The sequence below is a fragment of the Channa argus genome, chromosome 4 (assembly GCF_033026475.1).
Source record: "Channa argus isolate prfri chromosome 4, Channa argus male v1.0, whole genome shotgun sequence".
NCBI lineage: Eukaryota > Metazoa > Chordata > Actinopteri > Anabantiformes > Channidae > Channa > Channa argus.
In genome coordinates, this window is record NC_090200.1 from 21061834 (window position 1) to 21083773 (window position 21940).

The 21940-nt window shown below is 39.7% G+C and overlaps 1 protein-coding gene across 4 annotated transcripts in view; it reads left to right on the forward strand.

Annotated features, from left to right (window-relative positions):
* LOC137125999 (neural-cadherin-like) overlaps positions 1-21940 on the forward strand; it is a 78414-nt gene that overhangs the window by 35497 nt on the left and 20977 nt on the right. For 3 of the 4 annotated variants that reach the window (XM_067502343.1, XM_067502340.1, XM_067502342.1), the window contains exons 8-21: positions 1412-1584; positions 2601-2769; positions 3403-3573; positions 3993-4165; positions 9489-9656; positions 10592-10841; positions 12634-12761; positions 13151-13337; positions 14727-14870; positions 16273-16556; positions 16952-18560; positions 19308-19401; positions 20213-20397; positions 21355-21584. In XM_067502343.1, the coding sequence (XP_067358444.1) occupies positions 1412-1584; positions 2601-2769; positions 3403-3573; positions 3993-4165; positions 9489-9656; positions 10592-10841; positions 12634-12761; positions 13151-13337; positions 14727-14870; positions 16273-16556; positions 16952-18560; positions 19308-19401; positions 20213-20397; positions 21355-21584 (3965 nt within the window). The remainder of the gene's footprint in view (positions 1-1411; positions 1585-2600; positions 2770-3402; positions 3574-3992; positions 4166-9488; positions 9657-10591; positions 10842-12633; positions 12762-13150; positions 13338-14726; positions 14871-16272; positions 16557-16951; positions 18561-19307; positions 19402-20212; positions 20398-21354; positions 21585-21940) is intronic. The other variant, XM_067502341.1, reaches the window with a different exon arrangement.

Below are 21940 nucleotides of genomic sequence, written 5' to 3' on the forward strand. Positions count from 1 at the left end.
GTGGTGTGCAGTGAAATCCCTCTAGTTTCAATGTCAACGAAAGGATAAGGAATCATATTGAAAGCTGATATTAAAAGCTGTAATTTCAATACGAGTGCCACACTTCTGTTATTGATGTCATAAGTATAAACGATGACACTGCTTAGGAAATGTCCTCACGTGGCTTTTTCTTTTTGCAAGCACAAAGAGGAATGTCCCCCATGTTTTTGAGCTTTCTAGAATTGGTGACTGCACAGTTTATCTCTTTTATTTACCCTTTGATCCGAAACCAGTAGCAATCGCTGTGACATTTGTCACCCAACCCTTTCAATTCAATTTCACAACAACTGCTCTATCATAGCTGACAATCTTTAGGCTGCGCTCTGCCGGCTCCTCTTTCTTTTGTGTCATCTTTTTATATTCCTTTCCACCCTTTTTCTGTATTCTCAGAGCAGCAAAATGCTAAGGCTGATATGCTCTGGGTGCAGGGACACCACTATGCAGCTTCCCATTTACTGTATATGTGCTGGCTCATTGAATAGCTGCTGGAGCTCATGTCACATTTGTAAACAAGGTTGACATTTAAGCTGGAAGAATTACCGTGTACATCCCACAGTTCAGTTATTTTAATGTAGTGTTGCTGTGCTGTCAACATCATACATTGTTATTAGGAGCTAGGGCCCTTCTCTGCTCTGTGGGCAGCAAGGCTCCTAAGTAAATTGGGAGAGAGGAAAGTCAGGCCCTCACATCTGTGTGTATCAGCATGCTGTGTTGTCTTTAATCAAGAGCACTGAAAGAGATGAATAGAAACAACAAGAAAACAAAAAAAAAACTCCCCATGCTCACACTTCAACAAGCTCCCCACTACACATCACAAGCTTCGTGCTCGTCCTGCAACCTCAGATTTCTTTTTGTAATACTATTGCGAGAAAGATGTTGACTCAGATGCTGCATCCTTTTATCTCAACTTTTATCTTGACTTTCACATGAAAGCAGACAAAGAGGGAGAGAGGAACAGTTAATAGGCATCTGCTGAGCCTGGTTAACTTCTTACCTGAGTCGCTTACTGCTTTATGCTCAAGTGCTTGAGCAGGACAGGCATCTTTGTATAAGAGAGTATGGAATTCTTAGATTGGAAATGTGACAAAATCACCACTGTGAAATTGGTTTTTGGATTTAGTCTATAATCAGTTTTTTACCTTCCTTTAGACTTCTGAGGTGACTATCTACCACTTCTCTACCATTTCTCGACCCGATTTTCAGAACAACATGCAGCATGAATTTTCTGCTTTGTTTTTATTAATAGCTCCTCCTTAACCATGTGGTGCCACAGTGGTAGTAACATCCTGCTTGATGACTAATGGAATGCCTGTTCTGTTAGGTTTGACCATGTTTTACAATGTGTAATTTAATGGGCCTGGGTTCTTTGTAGGTTTGATTCGTCTCCGCTCCACTCCCCTGCCCAAACTTCAAGGCCTGGAGTACATCCTGAATGTAACGGCCACAGATGACAATGCATCGGGTGGACCACAGCCTCTCTCCTCCACTGCACGGGTTATTGTTGGGGTGGATGATGTCAACAACAACAAACCTGTATTTGAGGAGGTGAGGATATTTTTAGGCAAAACTGGTACTGATCTTTTTCTTACAGAGCCTTCCTCTGTTCAAAGTGATTGGGGCCAGTTGCTGAGCAGCCATCAGCACCTGTTTTTACTTGTAATTCTGAACTAAGCTAACAAGCTGCTGGCTCTAACATATTTGCAGTACAGACATGAGAGTGGTATCTCCTCACCCTTCAGTTCTGCTATATTTTTGGCCCAGGCTTTCTTATTTCCCTGGCCTACGTCTCTCTCCTCTGTTTTCCCATGAGTTCTGATTAGCCGCACACCCACTCTATCTTTAGGCACTTCATGGGGATTTCAATTAATTTATGAAAAAAAAAAAGCAATATCATCACAATATACTATACCTGTTTAATTAACTTCCTCCTTAATTAGGAATGACTTGAACTTTAGCAGTAGACATACTCCTGAGGTCTTTTGAGTTGTCGGGAAGTCTTGGCAACTTGATGTGTTTAAATATCAAGTCACATCACTGAACTATCTAGGCTACCGTGACCTTATGTTGAATATTATGTGATTTTTTTTTTATGAACAGCTACTTATAGGCCATACTGTCTGTGTCATCTTGTCCCATTAACCCTTGCATTATTCTTATACCTATCATTTCCTCACCTCCTTTCATCCATTTCCCTCCCTGTCTTTCATGGTCATTTTGTTGAAAGAGTATATCTGATAACAAAAACAATTAAAACAACAGAATCCATGGATCAGCCCTTTATCTGGGTTGAATTTATGGCCAAGGCAAAGCTGTGGCTTCAAAAGAAATCCACTCAAGTGTTTGTGTTACCACATATGCACTACTGTATCCATAACTTTAATATTGTGCTTCCAACAAGTACCTCCTATGCTTGTGTAGTGACCATCCATTTAAAGAGTCTATTTTCTTTGATCCTGTATTCTCATTAATGTTACCCATTCTGACAATATATTCTCATATATGAGTATTGCTTCTTGTATTTGTGTCTCCTCTCTCCCACCCCCTACCTCTCTCTATCTCAGTGCCAGCAATATCGTGAGCAGGCTTCAGTGCTGGAGAACCAGCCAACGGGGACTTTTGTGTTGCAAGTGCATGCTGTGGATGCAGATGAGGGAGCAAATGGAAAAGTCAAATACGGCTTAATGCACAGAGACAGCGTCATGCCTGCCTTCAAAATTCATCCAGACACAGGTAGCGGAGTCACAGATTGTCTGGGATAAAATAGGTCTCAATCAGATACAGAGCACATAGTTTACTGTTTTAAATGGTAATTCACATCTATAATGGGCATTGCAGTTGAGCTGAAATATGAGAGAAGGAGGAAATTTGTGTACACATATTTCAAATTGATATTCTTAGGAATATGACTCAAATGCCAAAACCTTTCTATCAATCATCATTTCACTTAATCTGGTGATGCTCAGTGTGACTACTTAGTATAAAGATGTAAAGCACTGCACTCAACCCAAGACAAAAGGATATATAAAACAGATTCTTCATAATAAAGGGAAAGGCAAAATGGCCACAAGAAGCTTTTCTGAAGTCCTAACACGTGCAGTCAACATGCTATTCTGTCAATCACTTTCTTTTAGGCTTCTGTCCTATCTTCTTCATCTCAAGATTTAATAACAGAGTCACTGCACTTAAAAGGAATGCTCAAATTACTTAAAATTAATTTATATTTCTTTACTGGTTAAGATGTAGATAGAGAGATGGAAGGATGGATTGGAGTCCTGCTGAATATACTAATGAGTCTATATCTGTTCATGCATGTAGGTTTGTTGGGAGTCAGGGAATGGGCTGATTAGTGTTTTGTGTTTACAGGAGTGATTGTTACAGCAAGGCGATTCGACCGGGAGCGGCAGAGAGAGTATTCGGTTACAGTAACGGCCACTGATTGGGCGGAAGAGCCACTCATTGGCATCTGTCAGCTCACTGTCCAAATACTGGATCAGAATGATAACAGCCCCAAGTTTGAGAATTTGCGCTATGAGTGTAAGTGGTGGCAAAAACGTGTATGTGCTTGTATCCAAATGAAATTAATAAAAAGGGCCCAAAACCAGGACCCTTAAAAACGTTGACATAAACAGGGTGGGATGGAGTTGTATGGCGTGCAATGTTTGGTTTTATTTTTATTTTGTAATTTTACACAGAATGTGTATTTGAATGTAAATGCAGTAAATACCTGTATAGATTGGGTTTAATTTTTGACAATATGAAATGCCAATAATTCCCTTGCTTAATAAATATTCTAATTGTTATAAAATATCTAAAAATATCTAAATTATTTTTACGTCAGAGCAAACTCATCATATAGATTCATTATACTTGAACTTTACCATATAATGCTCTCAGCCTTATAAAATACTGCTCTTTGACCAACAAAGTACAAACATTATTTCTATCCCCTGTAGACTTTCTGAGAGAAGACACTTTGGTTGGTACCAGTTTCCTGCGTGTAGCTGCTCATGATGACGACTTCGGGACTAATGCAGCTATCACTTATTCAATGTCCCTGGAGCAGCCGGAGTACCTGCGCGTCAACCCTGTGACCGGATGGGTCTACGTTAACCAGCCCATATCACAGGTCAGTCAGCAGTTTTATCAGCCTCTCTGTCAGCTAGCACATGCACACCAACACACACACACACACACACACACACACTCTGTATTTAGTGACAGCCTGTGTGTTTGTGTCAACTAAGTTAATGAATGAGCCACCTCAAAGTGCCTCTGTCTGCTACTCCTACTCTGAGTTATGTGTACTCCCAGTGGTGCTGCATGTGGAAAGACCACTGAGAGAGAAGATGGAGGGACTAATTCAGGCTAAACAAATAATTAAAATAGATGTTAGCAGCTTTGGATTCCTGTGGTTATATTTGATGTCTATAGTTCTGTTTCTTGGTCTGTTAGTAAAGGCTGTCCTTTAAATATGCATTAAGAAATCCTCTATCTTAACGTGCGGTAGTTGTCAAGTAAGACATGCTGTTCATAAATGAATGGCACATGTTTTTAAGAAGCTAATTATCACAAACCAATACTCTTTGTCCATCTTAAACACTCTGGCTTTATTAAGTTGGATTCAAAACCTTTTCATTTAAATTCTCAATGGAGGCTGACAGCATGCAGCTGCTTAAGACAAGTCATGCATTTTGAGCCTTTTTTTGTATTAAAATAATAAATATTAAAAAGATTTTGAACTTGCAGCGCATGGTTACTTCAATGATAACAATTTCTCAAAAACTAAGCCGATCAGCCATTTGCTACAAAGATAATTTCTTTCAAGATTAATTTAACTTTTGTTAAAGATGAATTCTTTTAGTTACGTTTGTATTTAACATGACATCTAGCAAAAAGGCTTTGCAAGCTGCCCTTCAGTAGTTGATATTTGTGAACTAATTATGATCTTTAATTGATTTATAGTGTCAGTGTTATATTTTTTACATTTTTGATAGGTGTGTTGTAGGCTACCATGTTTTTCTGTAGCCTTCTTCCTATTTTGCGCTTTTACTTATTCATATGCAGAAGTTCTTTGGCAAGAGATGTGCTATCGTACTATAGAGCCTTTTATTATTTAACATACTTTTTTTGAGTGCTGGTGTTAGATTTCTCTGGCAATTCTGCTGCTGACTTCATGCAAAATTGAAAATGTTAAGCCTAAAACCTCACTCACCAAAGCTGTTGCATATTTTAGAACGGTTTCAGAAGCTATTTGAATCTTCCATAACCTTTGTATAGTAACTAAGACTAAAAAGACCCTTAATTGAATGGTAAATGTCTTGACTTGTCGGAGACATTGTTTTACTTTGATTTTTTTATGATAGCCTCTGATTACATTCAACAAGTATTAAGCCCGAATGTTCACTTCACTATAGAGTATGCAGCGAAGTTCCCAGATGACTTGCAGCATTTCAGTGGAATTTGAATGACATAGTCCGTTGAACAACAGCAGATAATTCTGTGCCCTAAGAGATCACAACCAGTGCCAAGGTCATGCAGTGACAGGACACTGTGTAGAACAGCTCTGTGGAAAATTCAGTGTAGAAAATGTACAGAATACAAAGATTTGCAAATCTCATCATCCTAAATTTTATTCAAAATAGAAAATAAACAACATACTATATTAGATGTTGAAACTGAGAAATTTCACCATTTCATGGAAAATATCAGCTCATTTTGAATTGATTTGATTGCAGCAATACATCTCAAAAAAGTTAGAAGAGGTTCATGTTTACTATTGTGTAGCATTGCCTCTTTTAACAACTGCCTATAAACATCTGGGAAGTGAGAAGACCAGTTTCTAGAGTTTTAGTAGAGGAATGTTGTCCCATTCTGGGCCTTTGTTGCTGGATTTTGCATTGTATGATCTGCCAAATGTTGGTGAAAGGTCTGTACTTCAGGCAGGTCAGTTCAGCACCCGGACTGTTCTCCTGTAAAGCCATGCTGTTGTGATGAATATGGTACGTGGTTTAGCATTGTCTTGCTGAAATATGCAAGTCCTTCCCTGAAAGAGACGTTGTCTGGATGGGAGCATATGTTACACCCCTATGTAATTTCCAGCATTGATGGTGCCTTTCCAGATGTGTAAGCTGCCCACACCATAGGCACTAATGCACCACCATACCATCGGAGATGCTGGCTTTTGAACTGTCAGCTGATAACAAGGTGGATGTCCCCTCTCCTCTTTAATCCACAGGGCACAGAATCCATTCTTTCCAAAAGGAGTTTAAAAGTTTGATACATCTGACCATAGAACAGTTTTCCATTTTGCCTCAAAACATTTTAAATTAGATTTGGGTCAGAGAACACAGCTGCGTTTCAGGATTGTGTTCAAATTTGGCTTATTTGTTGCGCGATACAGCTTTAACTAACATTTTGCACGGTGAACTGTGTTCATAGACAGTGATTTCTGGAAGTGTTCATGAGCCAATGCAGTGATGTCCAGTAGAGAATCATGCCTTTTTTAATGCAGTGCCAGCTGAGGGCCCAAAGATTTCATAATTCCAATTTTGACCTTCGGCCTTGTACCTTGTGCACAGAGATTCGTCCTGATTCCCTGGATCTTTTGATGATATTATATCCCGTAGAGGGTGGGATGTTCATATTTTTTGCCAATTTACGTTAAGGAACATTTTTCTAAAATTGTTCCACATTTTTTTGGCACAGTTTGTCATAGATTGGTGAACATGTGCCCATCTTTATATTCAAGAGGCTCTGCCTCTCTGAAATGTTACCTCTATATCCAGTCATATTAAATTAACCTAATTAGTTGTCAAATGCTGGCAATTACTTTTCCAGCCTTTTGTTGCACCAACTTTTTTGAGATGTGCTGCTTCCATCAATTTCAAAATAAGCTAATATTTTCCATGAAATGGTGAACATCTGATATGTTGTTTATGTTCTATTGTGAATAAAATATGGATTCATGAGATTTGCAAATAATTGCATTCTGTTTTTGTTTATGTTTTCACATCTTCCCAACTTTCTTGGAATTGGGGTTGTAAAATGTTGCTGTGATCATATCCAGAATGTTTTATGGATAATTCCTGGTTCAGATCTGACACAAATCTACGTTTAAACCTTACCTGGATGTTACAACAAAGTCAGTCAGTCATTTATGTATTGTCACAGCAGCTGCTGCTACGATCCACATTTAACATTTATGGTGTATAATTTTCTTTCTCTGGTTTCAAGCTGTGGAAAACAATTTTACTGTTCATAAATACTAATTGAATTGTCCCACGAATATGAAGATGTCATTTTTAAGTTGAGTCAGATTTCTTTTTATCTGGCATCTGCAGCACAATAATTCATTGCCAGGCTATGATTTGCATTGATAGAGTAATGCAGCTGGTAGGTGAAATGTTACATCTTAACAATTGAATTTTTATTTGAGCAAAGTAGTAGCCATTTAGCCGTTCACTTTTATTGTGAGTGCTTAAATGACCATGTGTGGGAGAAAAAAGCAATTTTAGATGTTTTTTTTTTTATTCACTCTGGTGTGTGTATTGATGAATTTCAACATTGTCTAGTTTAACCAGTTTCACACTAATGTATTTAGGGCTGCACAATAGTGAAAAAACTGATAATTCCCATTAATGTGTGTGGGGAGCAAATAGGCATGACTGGAGGAGAGCCCGCTAGTGCTGATGCTCTATGGATCAAAAAACCTGGAAACGTAAAAAATCATCTGGGTAATTTTAAAGGCTGGAATCTGGAAGAATGAGAATATTTTTTCAGAGTACCACTAAGCAGTAATAAATATACCATGTTATATCTGGTATAAAGTTTTCTTATACTGTACATCCATGGCATGCAACACTCCACCAACTGCATGTATCCTAGAACCCTAAAATTGGAGTAAATTATGGTTTTATTATTTTACTGAGAAGATCAATTCTGTAAACAGAATAATTGTAATGATTTACTGGAGCCTAAATACATTAGTTCATATTACACATTGTTCACAGTGTGTGTTCTACAGCTAACAGTATAGCATATGAAATAAACAGTAATTATTAAAGTTTTAAAGTGTTAAATATCACAGAAAGGTATGGTTAGTGGTATGTGATTAGTGGCATCTTACAAAGAAATCTGCACAGATGTGAAGCCCTGATAGTCCAAATATAAAAGAGATCAAAATTGCAAATGTATGTATTTTGACTGATTGTTTTGCATTTATGCAGCTCAAATCAAATCAGTCAGATCATTTATGAACCGCAGTAAACTGATGATGACTGCATTTCATGAGTATTTTAATCAGTTTCATGGTAGATATATGAGTCATATGGAGGTTAAGCCATAAACACAGATCCTTGTGTAGAATTTTAAATTAAGAACAAATGCAAATTTTAAGAAGAACAAATAGATAAAGGTTATGAAGAATGAGTGCATAATTTTTAATAGTTATCTGGTAACATTTTATTTAATATGGATTGATACCCACATGATGATTCATAGTTTTCTTTATAGATGATAGCTTTACTAGAAAGTTAGAATGTTGGGAAACTGTCCGACTTAACTGCAGATTTTGTGACCGGCCCCTGATGCTGCAGCCTGCTCTTTTCCGCTTTCCAGGCGAAGCCCAGTTGATTCCGATCGAGCCCAATATATTGTGCAGCCCTTCTCTAACAACCTCATAAGGAAATTTAAAGCTTTACCTGCACAGCACTGCACATTTGTTAGCGGTTCAACTATAGCACTGTAACAAAACGGAGCAGGTTTTGTGCCACCTGAGCTAAGGAAACTGTTCTTGGATTAATTAAATAATTTCCTCAGTGGAGTTCAAAGAAAAAGTTTGAGTTCAGGCAGGAACACAAAGTCATTACTGCAGGCCAACTGATCATGAGCTGATTACTCAGTGTTAGCAACACACCTATTCAGATTGCAGAGAGCTCTATTTAAACACTAGTTTCTCCCAGCACACTGCCACCCTGCAGGCTCAAGACAAATTATATAAACAACTCTAAAATTACTGATTGTATGTTAGTTTTTTTACTATTTCTGACACATTGGGCATGTGAATATATTGCACTGCAACAGTGACTGTGTGATTTGGCATGTAAGCTACTTTGTTTACCATTGCATATTCCTGCATGGTACAAGTTGACCTCTTCAAATGAATTGCTTTACCGTGGGTCTAATTTGCAAAATTAAGGTGGGTCTAATTTGCATAATAAAGCCCTTAAAATTTTTAATATTTAACAAAATTCAAGTTAATGGAAAAGAGCAAATTCTCATGTTTTAAAATCAGAAATTATAATGTGCTTTGCCTTTTGCATGGGAAACAAGTCAAATGATTGTTTTAAAAACATATTTAAAAAATAAATAAATGTTTTTAAGAAAAACAAGTAATTGTTACAGCAGCATGATGATGATTTTACTAATAGAATTGTCACTATTGACTACAGAGGACCTATATCACGTGGGACATCATAGCAACTGATGGGGGCAACCGAAGCACTTCTGTGGAGCTCGCAGTCACCATTACCAATGTGAAGAATCAGCCTCCACAGTGGGAAAAAGAGAGCTACAGTGTTGTCATCCCTGAGAACACTGCCAGGGACACACCCATAGTGGTACATGTTCATGTTACTATGATTGCGAACATATTAAGCCATATGTTGTTATGCTGGTATCGCTAATACGTAACATATTGAGGTGCTGTAAGTGATTCAACTAAATGTTTGTTTGCATACTTACCCAGATTAGTACATAGTCTGAGCGGTGTTCAGATGCTGTGTTCTGTCTGCGCTTAGTCTACACCTTTTAAAGCTTGTCATCTGTAAACATGTTTTAGTTTGATGATGTAGGAGAAAGCTTACATTGGATCACATGGTGCTATACAAGTTTAATGACTCCAGGCTAATTAAATCCATTGAAATTGTCTTTTTTGATGTGGAAATTATATAGCTGTCAATCTGAAGAGCACAACATTTTCCCCAAGGTCTTCACAAGGGGATTCGCTTTGAGATAAGAGGTTATTTCAGGGCTCAGGCAGCAGGTTTGACTCTCATCCTACACTGATTCTTACTCAAATAGTCAGTGGTCGCAGTGATCAAAATCTGAAATAACCATTCTTTGTGTCAGACTACAAACCAAACATGAGTTATAACATTATAATATTGATAGATAACAAAGTAATGGAGCAATTCAAGTTTTGGTCAATAGACTTAATTTAGATTAGCTTTAGAACATTTGGATATGTTGTAATGAAATTAGCAGGTAGCCTGTTTAGACTGTAACTCTGGTAGATTTTTATCTTAACTTTGTGTAGAGGAACTGTTTCCCCCTGCTTCCAATCATTATGATGATCTAGTTATCTCTTGGTCCCAGTTCTGTACTTAGTGGACACACGTAACAGTTTCTCATCTCACTCTCAACCAGAAGCAAATAAGTGTTGCTCAGGCTTGTTTTCTGCTTTTTTGAGTCAATCTTGACTAGTTTTATCATAACCCAAAATTCCCAGCTTTCAGTCATGAAAAATCATGATGTAACTTGTCATCCTATTCAGACAATCAAAGCAACCTCTCATTTGGGTGACCCAAGGGTGACCTACAACCTCGAGGATGGGATGGTCCCTGAAACAAATATGCCAGTTCGTTTCTACCTCTCCCCCAACCGAGAAGATGGGTCTGCATCTATTCTGGTGTCTGAGCCGCTGGACTATGAAACCACGCCCTTTTTCTCTCTCCGGGTCAGAGCACAGAACGTTGCCGCAGTTCCTCTTGCGGCTTTCACTACAGTTTACGTCAATATTACAGGTATGATTTCTTGTATGTCTTTGTTCTTTCAACAAAAATTTAAATCAACAGATCAACACCCAGCCAAATGAATGATTAAATAAGTCATCCATTGTATAAATCTAGGTTTTAAAATGATGAAAGTATAAGAATTATTTGCTACACTGAGATGCTGAGGACTTGTCATTTGAGGCTATTTCTCATGTCTTTGTAACATGCTTTTAACCACATCCGTACAACTTGTCTACACTCTCATCTACCATCATTATTTCCATGCTTTAGCTGTAACCGCTTCTGCCTATACTTTTCTACAAAGTTCAGTCCTCTCTGTCTTGCTGTTAATCCAGGAATATCTGAAATTTACGGTAAACTATCAACTAGCACTTGGGCTCGAGCGCATGTGAAATGGACTTCTATGAAGGCTGCAACAAAAGTAAATAATAACTTACCATGCGTATCCTACCATATAAGATACACAACGTACTATTGATAGGTTCAATTCAAAAGGTATGATTTTTAGTTATTAGTAATGTCATATGGGATATTGAATAGACACACTTGAGCAGTTTGTCTACCGTGCTTTGATCCCCACCTAAAGAATCCTGAGTGATAAAGAGAATGACAGGGTGCTGTCATGCATATATTCATCCCAGACAGTTTACAGATATGAGGTATACTATTGTTGAATTTGGTATACTGTATGTCATGATATTGTATTCTTGTTCTGTAATCAGGCAATTAACGCTATTGAGGCAACAATAATGAATCTGACAACGTTTGGTGATAGCTGCATGGGAGTAGACTACATCTGAATAAAACCGTAATTCAGGATAAATGTAATTTCTACTTAAAAGGCCACATGTTGGATAATGTTGGATATTCTAATAAAGCCCTTGAGTGTGTCTGTGTGTATGTGTGTGTGTGTGTGTGTGTGTAAATGGTTGTCTGTCTGTGTTTGTGTCGTTGTGTTGGCCCTGACATAGACTTGCCACTAAAATAACATTACACATTCATCTTGTACAAATGTTCATTTATCATCAGAAGTAACAAAAACGGTCAAAGAGAGTTAAGAAATGTTTGCCTCCCCTTTAATAAATTAATTAATTAAACATTACTTTGTTTCTAATGAAAGAACAACTGAATGTGCAATAACCCTGAGGAGTCTGCAGTTGTTTTTGAAAACTTTTGATTTTACCAGAATGTGTTGTTATTCTTTTGGCTTATCCCGTGAGTTCAGGGTCGCCACAGCGGGTCATTGTCCGCGTGTTGATTTGGCTCAGTTTTTAAGCTGTATGCCCTTCCTGACACAACCATCCCCAGTTTGTACCGGGCTTAGAGTGGCACTCTGCAGCTGGGGATGGGAATGGGCTTTTGAGGGTCCAGTGTCTTGCCCAGAGACACTTCGACATATATCTGGGACTAGGGATTGATCCCAGCTCTGGACGACTGCCTTACCAACTGAGCTACAGCACCCCCCAGTTGATTCTACCAGAATGTACAACATCAAAAGATCTTTCCCATTAGTTTGTGACAATCATGCCGAAGTCATCATAGACTAAAGTTGAATATCATATTAGTGAAGAAATTCTTTTACTCTTTGTGACATACTTTGACATACACTTTTGCATCAAACTGTGATTGTGTTTGTCTGTGTGTGTGTGTATTTGTAGCTGTTCAGCTTGTTTTTAGGTTTATGTGTAGACAGAGCAGTAGGAAAGGCTTCAGCTTTGGATGCAAGAGAATGTATTAACTAACTACTGTCTGGAAATTAGCACATTATCAATTTGCCTCTAAATTTCTCTTTTCTCCTAAGATGTCAATGACAATGTGCCATTTTTCACCTCCTCCATCTACGAGGCCTTGGTGACAGAAGGAGCTCAGATAGGGACAATGGTTCTCCAAGTTTCTGCTCACGACAAAGACCTTGGTCTTAATGGACAGGTTTGTGCTTATCTATTTCTATTGTGTTCTCTTCAGAAATGTCTTCAGCCACATCTACAGATTCTTTTTCCTTACTGCACCATCCATGGTTCACTAGAAGGGGCATGCTTCTAGTCACACCAAAATTCCTCTACTGGAAAGCTTTTGTTCCAGAGCTGTCAAAGTGTTCTAGAGGTAGTGTTGGAAACTGTGTGATTGAGTGTGATAATATTAGTGGGACAGAGTATATCGATCTGGTTTTGCCTGTAATGAGAAGACAGACTCTGTGAGGGTAATAGAGACCCCCTGACATTTTCAGCTACAAAGCCTTTAATTTCTACTAGTTCTACAGGTTATTGCTTGAAATAACTTAAAGTAACTTTATTTCCAAATTCCCATGTGCTCCACAGATCACATACTCACTACTGAGTGACAGCAGTGGTGACCACCGTCTGTTTCGCATTGACCCCGAACTTGGGATCATCTACACTGAAGCTGTGTTCGATCGTGAGGCTCGCAGCTCCCATTTGTTAGAAGTTCAGTCGGAAGATGGCCAAGAGTCAGCGCGACCTGGAAGGAACAAACAGGCCAACACAGGTTAGACATTGTGGGGATTTTAATGCTTTTTTTTTTTTTTTACTTTTAGCATTAAAAAGCTCATGAGTTTGCATGTTGATTTATTTCATAGAAAATATTCCTACCTTTTGTCCTTATCCTTTGGTTGTAAGTCTTTAATGAAGTTGGCAGACTTAACTTTAAAGTGACCTCTGCCCTGGTGCAGTGTCCTATTCATAAAAAACAGCATTGTACATTCCCCATAAGCCTGCAGGGCAGTACTGAAAACTTAACCACGAAGAGTGCTTCCTCTGTGCACTGTGTTTTAAACAGACTGCATTGGCATTACATTACATTCGTTTACACCTTGGGATTGATGTTGAGAAGTGAATCTTAATTTGATTTATTCCACTACCATGACCAGACAGCCTCACTCTTTTCCACGTGAAAGTAGCTTAGAGATTTCTTGACACTGTTTATGCTATAACTCCTTTTTTTCTCCCTTTACTTTTAATTTTTGTTGTTTAATATTTAACCAGTCCAGCCTGTGTTTGTTTACCATGTTCACTTTGTGACATTTTGGCAGTCTTTAAACCTCAGTCTGTATCTAGAATGGTGGAATATGATGTTTATATTAAGGAGTGCGTCTTTTGCCAGTGCTTGGGGAGGAAGTATTAGGGGTAAAGGGTTATGTTTTGGAGCAGCAAAGCCTTTTCTCCATGGTTGCCAGGGCTGCTTAGCATTTGCAATGAGACTTAGATGTGTCTTGCGCAACATATCTCTCACATCCAGAAGGGCATCATCTCCTCTACAAACGTTACCTGTCTCTCTGCGTCTTTTCCTTTGGGGAAACACCAAGAGGAAGGGGAAATGTAAAAACAAGCTGTGAAAAAAGGGCCACCTTCCAGCACCATCATCTCTTAGTTAAAGCTCCAAATTAACATGTCACCTATGCCTTCATTGAGCAGATAATTTACTTTTTCTAACTAAAGAAATAAACAGTGTAATGACGGGGGCACAGATATAAAACAAACACTTGTCATCTCATAAATATTTAACCTTCCCAGTAGAGAGGTTCTTTATCTAGTCCCTGCAAAACAGCAGTTTCTCAAAGAGGTTTACCCCCATTGCTTTTATTCTCTCTGTAGAAAACTGTTAGCCCTGTTAAACCAATAAACTCCTGACAAAATGAATAATTTATGTAATTTATTGCACGTCTTTGTGAGTAATGTTTTGTCTGATTTTCATGTCAGTGAGGCACATTGCGTCGGGTTAAGTGCCTCTTCCCCGCTAAACAATGGCAATGAATTGTAGAATCAATAACCAGATGGAGGGGGAATACATGCAAACAGTGTTTGGCTAACTGTGTGCGTTTGTGTGTGTCTGGTGTGTTGTGTTGTTTAATCTTCTGCCACTCTGTCATTCTTGCAGACACAGCGTATGTGAGGGTTTTCATCAGCGACGTCAACGACAACAAGCCAGTCTTCGCTCAGCGGCTGTATGAAGTCGGTGTCGACGAGAATGCAGATGTGGGCCTGGCTGTTGTGACTGTTAGCGCTAATGATGAGGATGAAGGTACGCTTGATGAGGCAGTACACTGAGGAGATCCCAAGGAGATTTTCCTAATACTACTTCCCAGAAATAAAGGTTGAAGAAGCTAGCCAACCAGAACCAATATAAAGTTTTGTGAGCCAGTTTGAAACTTTACACAAGTTTCCAAATTGCACTTTCTCTATAATTCACCAGACACCCCTTCTTCGAATAATAGTGGCAGTCTATAGCTCATTTTTTCCAGCAGTGAGCCAAATAGAGACTCTTTTGCAAGACAAGATGGCTGGCATAAACTGTATCTATGGGCAGTCTTTCCCAATCTGGATATAGGAGCTCTGCTAAAATCATGCACTGTGTTAGATTTAGCAGTAGCCATTTGAGTGCTTAGCAATGCATGGTAGCACATATGTTCCAAAAAGAGTGACACGCTCCCACACAGTAGGTGGGCGGGATTTAAGCAATAAAGCAGTTGCTCATCCTCTGTACAGCAGTAGCATAAGATCCCTTTATCAGGCATGTTTAGGTCCGTTAATCAAGTATTTATGGTGAGCGGGGGTGCAGCTTAGGCTGAGCTGCAATACTAATGAAGAATAGCTGTGGAATAACACCAACCCCCAACATTAAAGTTACAATACTGTTGCACTTGCGGCTCAGAGGCCACACTCAATCTGTCTGTTTAAAAACTCCACCCTGGGCTTGACTGTTGTAAGCCTTCCAGATCTCTGTGGGAGGCAGAGAGCACTTTGTCGGCAAGGGTTGTGTTAATAGTACAGATTAGTGTATTTAACTGGGATTGTAGCTACTTTAACCCAATGAAATGATTGAAAGCAACGACTGTGCATTCAAGGAGATTATCTTATCTATTCCAGTGCTAAACCACTAGATTGGATGGTCTCCATGGAGACACTAGATACATTTAGATATCGACTTTGTCTTTAGTCAGCTACATCCTCTACCAGCTCTTAGGCCTCAAAATCATTCCCTGGAGGGCACTATCAAAGTGCATTAGGCTGTTTTCACTCTGTGATTCCCTTTTACTTTTTTCTGAACACGTTTTTAAATTAGTATCTGATTAAAGCTGAGGAGACGAGGTACAAAGTTTCTATTTAATTAAGTAATCAAATCAAGAAAGGGATACCTGAAAACCCACTAATGCTCCAGTCTCAGAGACAATAAGATGTTATACCCTTGTGTTTATACCCTTCTGTTGATGCCAGAATTATAGTAATGCTGCTAAGAGTAAGGAAAGGGACAATAAAAAAGTATTCAGCACGCAGAGATTAAAAGATTGAGGAAATGTGTAAATCATCAAAATGTTAAAGCGCCTTTGTTTTAACTTCAGATTTCATTAACTGTTTTACAAAAACTGTTAACCAGGACTACTTCATCACATTCTCAATCATGCTTTTTGTAATTCCTGTCACAGGGGCCAATGCCAAGCTACGTTACCAGATAACGTCCGGAAACAAGGGTGGTGTTTTTGACATCGAGCCAGAGGTGGGGACAATCTTTATTGCGCAACCACTGGACTATGAACAACAGAAGAGATACAAGCTACTGGTTCTAGCCTCTGATGGAAAGTGGGAAGACTATGCCGCAGTGGTGGTTACTGTGGTTAATAAGAATGACGAGGCACCCGTGTTCTCAATGAACGAATATTATGCATCTGTCACAGAGGAGCTTGATGGATCACCTGTGTTTGTACTACAGGTGAGAGGCTGAGATGAGTACTGCTAAGAAGTTGATATACGTTTTATATCAAAATCTTAGCTGTATATGGTCACTATTTGTATATATACATGTATTTTTACATTACACTTTCTTTAGTCTAATATGTTTATTTGTTTGCTATCATCCTTTTTTCTACATTTCTGTGGTTTGAAACATTATAAAATTGTCATTCTGTTAAGTTAGAGAGACAGAAGTGAGGCTGTCAGACATGCCTGATCCGACTTCATTTCTTTAATTGACTGTAGGTGGTCAGGAAAAAGGGCAAACACCTAAATGAACTGTCTAGAAACTTCCAAAAGCAAAGAAGAGTGATTGGCAGCTGACTAGATGAATAGGTACCCGTTTTTAAAAAAAAGTTGTCTTTATTTCCACAGGTGACAGCTAATGACCCAGACAAAGATGCAGATCAGGGTGCGATACGGTACTCTATTCATGGCCAAGGGGCAGAGTCACACTTTATGATCAACGACATCACCGGAGAGATGTATGCCCAGCGCACCTTAGACCGAGAAGAGCGTGCCGTCTGGCGCTTTGTTGTTATGGCAACGGATGAAGAAGGCGAGGGACTTACTGGTTTTACGGATGTTATTATCAATGTGTGGGACATCAATGACAATGCCCCCACCTTTTCGTGTGCGCCTGATAATTGCCATAGTAGTGTAGCAGAAAACTCAACTCCTGGAACGTTTGTTGTGGAAATGACAGCACTAGACCTTGACGACGCAGCCGTAGGTCAGAATGCAATCCTCACCTATCGGATTACAGAGAATGCACACAACGCAAACAACGTGGAGCTTTTCTCTATTGATTCCACCACCGGCACCATATCTGTGGCAGCAGATGGTCTGGACAGGGAGTTTGCTGACAGCCACCTGCTAGTAGTGGAGGCAAGGGATGGTGGAGGTATGACAGGTACAGCTACTGCTACTATACTAGTGACAGACATCAATGACCACATCCCAAAATTTAAAATGGACTGGTGTGGTGCTCATGTGCCAGAGACCACCAAAGAAGATGCTTCTATTCTGGAGTTGAACGCTGTGGACCCTGACGCAGGCACGTATGGACAGCTGACATTCAGCGTGGTGGCTGGAGACCCAGAGCAACAATTCTACATAGTCAGCCGCAGACTGGATCAGACAGGCACTCTGAGACTGAAGCAGAAACTTGACTTTGAGAAGCCAGGACAGCAGCGGTTTAATCTTACCATCAAAGTGGAAGACTCTGACTACTCTAGCCTTATCCACTGTCTGGTTTTAGTGGAGGATGAGAATGATAATGCCCCTGTTTTTGCCCCAAGCTCCAATCTTCTTTTGCCTCTGCCTGAGGACACAACTGTAGGAACCAGCATCATTCAGGTTGTGGCCACTGACTCTGACTCAGGTTTGAACGGGGACATTTTGTACAGCATTCTCCCTCAGTCTGACCCATATGGACATTTTACAGTCAGCCAAGCTGGTATGGTCACAGTTGCCAGCCCGCTGGATAGGGAGACAGTGGCAGGTTATGAGCTTGTCGTCATGGCGACAGACCAGGGTAACCCAGCACTGACTGGCAGTGTCACGGTCCACTTAACGCTGCTAGACATGAATGACAACGGCCCTGAGTTGGAGATAGACTACACCCCTGTGCTATGGGAGAACAGTCCAGCACCTCAAGTGGTCTGGCTCAACAGGAGCTCAACTCTGCTTCATGTTGTGGACAGAGACTCCCCAGAGCACGGGCCTCCTTTTTCTCTCTCTTTACCCTCACTTTACTCCATTGACTTCCACCTACAGGATCACGGGAACGGCTCCGCCACACTGACTGCCCTACGGAGATTTGACAGGGAAAGGCAGAGTGAGTTTCACCTGCCGGTGATTATGACTGACAGCGGCAATCCACCAATGACAGCCACAAACACACTCACCATCACCATCGGTGACCAGAATGATAACGCCCATCAGGGAGGGGAGAAAGATGTCTATGTGCATAGCCACAAGGGTGAGTTTCTCACTCTAATTTCTTTCTCTTTGCTCCCTGTTGTTGTAACAGAGCTTTTCACTGCAGGCAACGCTTGAGTAAAGAGGGAAAACTGAGGCTACAGCTGAAGGGAAAAGTTATTCCACACCTGCTTGATGTTGTCTGGAATTCATAATTGCGCTCTTCCTTTTACTTTTTAACAGTGTTTTGTTATGGTAATATCATTGTCAAATCCTTTCTCAAGCCTTCAGCACATTCTCCACTTGCCAGCCTCACGCCCTAAGCTCATCTGAACATCACATTACGATAAGGACCATGAATTCTTTTTTTTGCCCTCTTTCATTCATTTTACCCTTCAGGTAAGTTGGTTAGGTATGCTGGCTTGTTAGTGTTTTGATCGCACACTCACTTACATGGCACTTTTAGTAATTGTGGAAATCAGGAGCTCTGTGAGTCATCCAGGCTGCCATTGTTTACCCTGCTGCAGTTCTCTGGCACTGCAGGTCGATAATAACATAATCCATACTGAGATAGCCCTGCTTCCTTAAGCTCCACGCTGTCTGAAGTGGAGCACAGAGAGCCTATTCATTCCAGCAGTGGGGCTCCACAGTTATGAGCATAATAAGTAGAACAGAATGCAAGAATGCAAGATAAGGAGAAGAGAGGGACAAAAAGATAAGTGTTGGCATCAGCAGATTCTGGTCAGATGAAATCAATGTGCATTTGCGTGTGTGTAAATGTGTGGGTGTGTGTTTTTACATTGAACAGGAAGGATGGCAAATGCAGCACTGGGGAAGGTGTATGCCCCAGATCCTGATGACTGGGACAACAAGAGCTACACTCTGGAGACAAGCGCAGCCAAGTAAGAGCTCACTGTTAAATGCATATAATTTTTTCTGAAAACATGCTGATCTCCAAATGTGCTGTACAAGTACAAGTGCTAAAGCAAGACAGTACAAGAAGAACTGCCAACAGAGTACAATTTGTAAAAGAAAAAGGATATAGCTATTTTCTGTAACAAGGCCTCTTTCAGTGATATGACTCGGCCTGAAACATGCCTAACAGGTACTTCAGCTAATCTTAGATCCAATTTCCTGGCCTCTAATATAAGCTACACTATCCAAAGGGACTTTAATCATAGCTGTCAACAGTGATTGCCATTCTGGAAAATGCAATCAGATTCCAACAAACTAAGCAATCTCAATCCACCTGTATGATCTTACCGTAATGAAACACTCTGTATGAGCACAGCACAGACTCCATCAGGGATCTCCATCAGCTATTTAGCATTCACACCCTCAAGATCAGATTAGAAATACCAATTGCACATTTGTTTTATTCATAAAACATATTCTGACAGTTACCATGACAACTATCAAGCTCCTTTAGAAGATTTTTTAAAGCCTGAGATATATATCGTTTCTCTTGGTGTTTTTTGTTTTTCTGTTTCTTTGTTTGCATGTTCAAAAAAAATTCGCATCCACTTCCTTTTGGAGGAAACCCAGGTACTGCTGACCAATTCTCTATTTGTCTGTCTTGTATCTGTCCGGTATTTTTTCCTCTGAACAACAGCTCAGAAACAAAAGAAGCCACTTGTCTTCTTTTTTCTTGCTCTCATCTTCCACTGAAGCTGTCCTCTACTTCCTAACGCCTCCTCTGCCTTTTTTATTCAGATACTTCAGCCTGAACCAAAGCTCGGGAGTGTTGACCATTCGACAGAACACTCCAGCCGGCAGCTACTGGTTGAGGGTCAGTGTATCGGATGGGGTGTGGCCCGATGTGATGTCAGGTGTAAGAGTTCATGTCAAGGAGCTGGAGGAAAAGGCTATCCTGTCATCTGCTTCGCTCCGTTTGACAGGTAGTGTCAAAAAGTGCAGAAACACTAACTCACCTGCTGGCATATACAGCTGGTTAATTTTGAGTAACTTGTATCTCAACAGGTGGACGGTTATTATTTTAAATCAGTTTCTATAGTCTCTACATGACCCACAGAACTATCAGTTAAAAAAAATATAAAATAATAGTTTTTCAATTTGATTCCCTCTTTCACTCATCCTCCAAAAACTAGAACGCTTGGTCTTTGTTACTGCTGTTTTTATAATTCTTTTTGGAGCTAATGTTGAAAGAGGCAGCATCTGCCACAGGCATGAATAAATTGGTACTTTTCATTGAATGATTATCAGGTTGTCAATCCAGTTAACACTGAAATAATGGGCTGTCAAGAAAACTTTTTGTACTTGCATTATTTAACGTTTCTAAGCATTGTAAAGGGACTGTTCACATTGCATGTTGGTAATAGTTTCCTTCTTATTATTCTTCAACACTCTGAAGTTAATGTTACAGTGTTCATTTTTCTGTCAGTCTCTCAGAGCAAATCGGAGTTATAAAGGTCAATTTGGAAGTCTCAGGTAAAGTCCTTGACATTTAAAAAGCCATTCGGCGAACAGAGGCAAAGGTTATTATGGATGCTTCTGACTGCAAGTCCTTATCATTTTTGGGGATTAAAGTTGAATACCCACATTCCCAGGACATTATTGGAAGGTAGCACAACAAGTGTGATTGATCCTCGGGTCATTAAAATATTTTGTAGAAGGCACTCCTTCAAGACCCCTGAATGTATTTTACTTTAGAAATCAATGATTTGTGCTTAAGTGTGTCACTTTATGGATGAATTAGGAACAAAGTGTATAAATACAGGGAGATGTTAGGCTGCCTTTTGCGCTAACGCAATCAGGACTTTGATCAACTCTGTAGTTGATACTGACCAGTCAGTAGTGTTTGTTGCATGAACCCCTGCTATCTTTGTCTCCTGCAGGCATCACAGCAAAAGATTTTATTGACTCTTACGTCGAGGGGAAGAGTCGGCTTGAGATGTTCTGGGACTTCCTGTCCGAAACCCTGTCTGTCAGACCGGGGAGTGTCAACATTTTCAGCATAGCAGATGTAGAAGATAAAACAGTAGACATCCATTTCTATGTTCTGACCGATAATGGCTACCTACGCCCAGAGAAACTACACGGTGTCCTCGCAGCATATAAAAAGAAGGTATATGTACCATCTTGTCTGATAGATAGAAATCAATGCTCATATATCAAATGATACACTTGGGAGCTTGAGGGGAAGCGATAACTGGGCTTTTCATCTGCCTTTTTATTTTCACACCAACTTTCTGTCTGTGTATTGGTTGGCCCTGTCATGTCTCCTTGTCCAATCATTTGTTGTCTATGTCCCTACTCCTTTTTATTTCCTTCCTGTCAGCGATATTTTAACTGAGAATCAATTTAATTCACCTGTCAACTCTGCCACATTGCTCCTTTAAAAACAAACAATTATAGAAAATCCAAAGTATTTACGTAGATTAGGCCTCTAAACGTATGTCATTGCTTACCTGTTTGTATTCT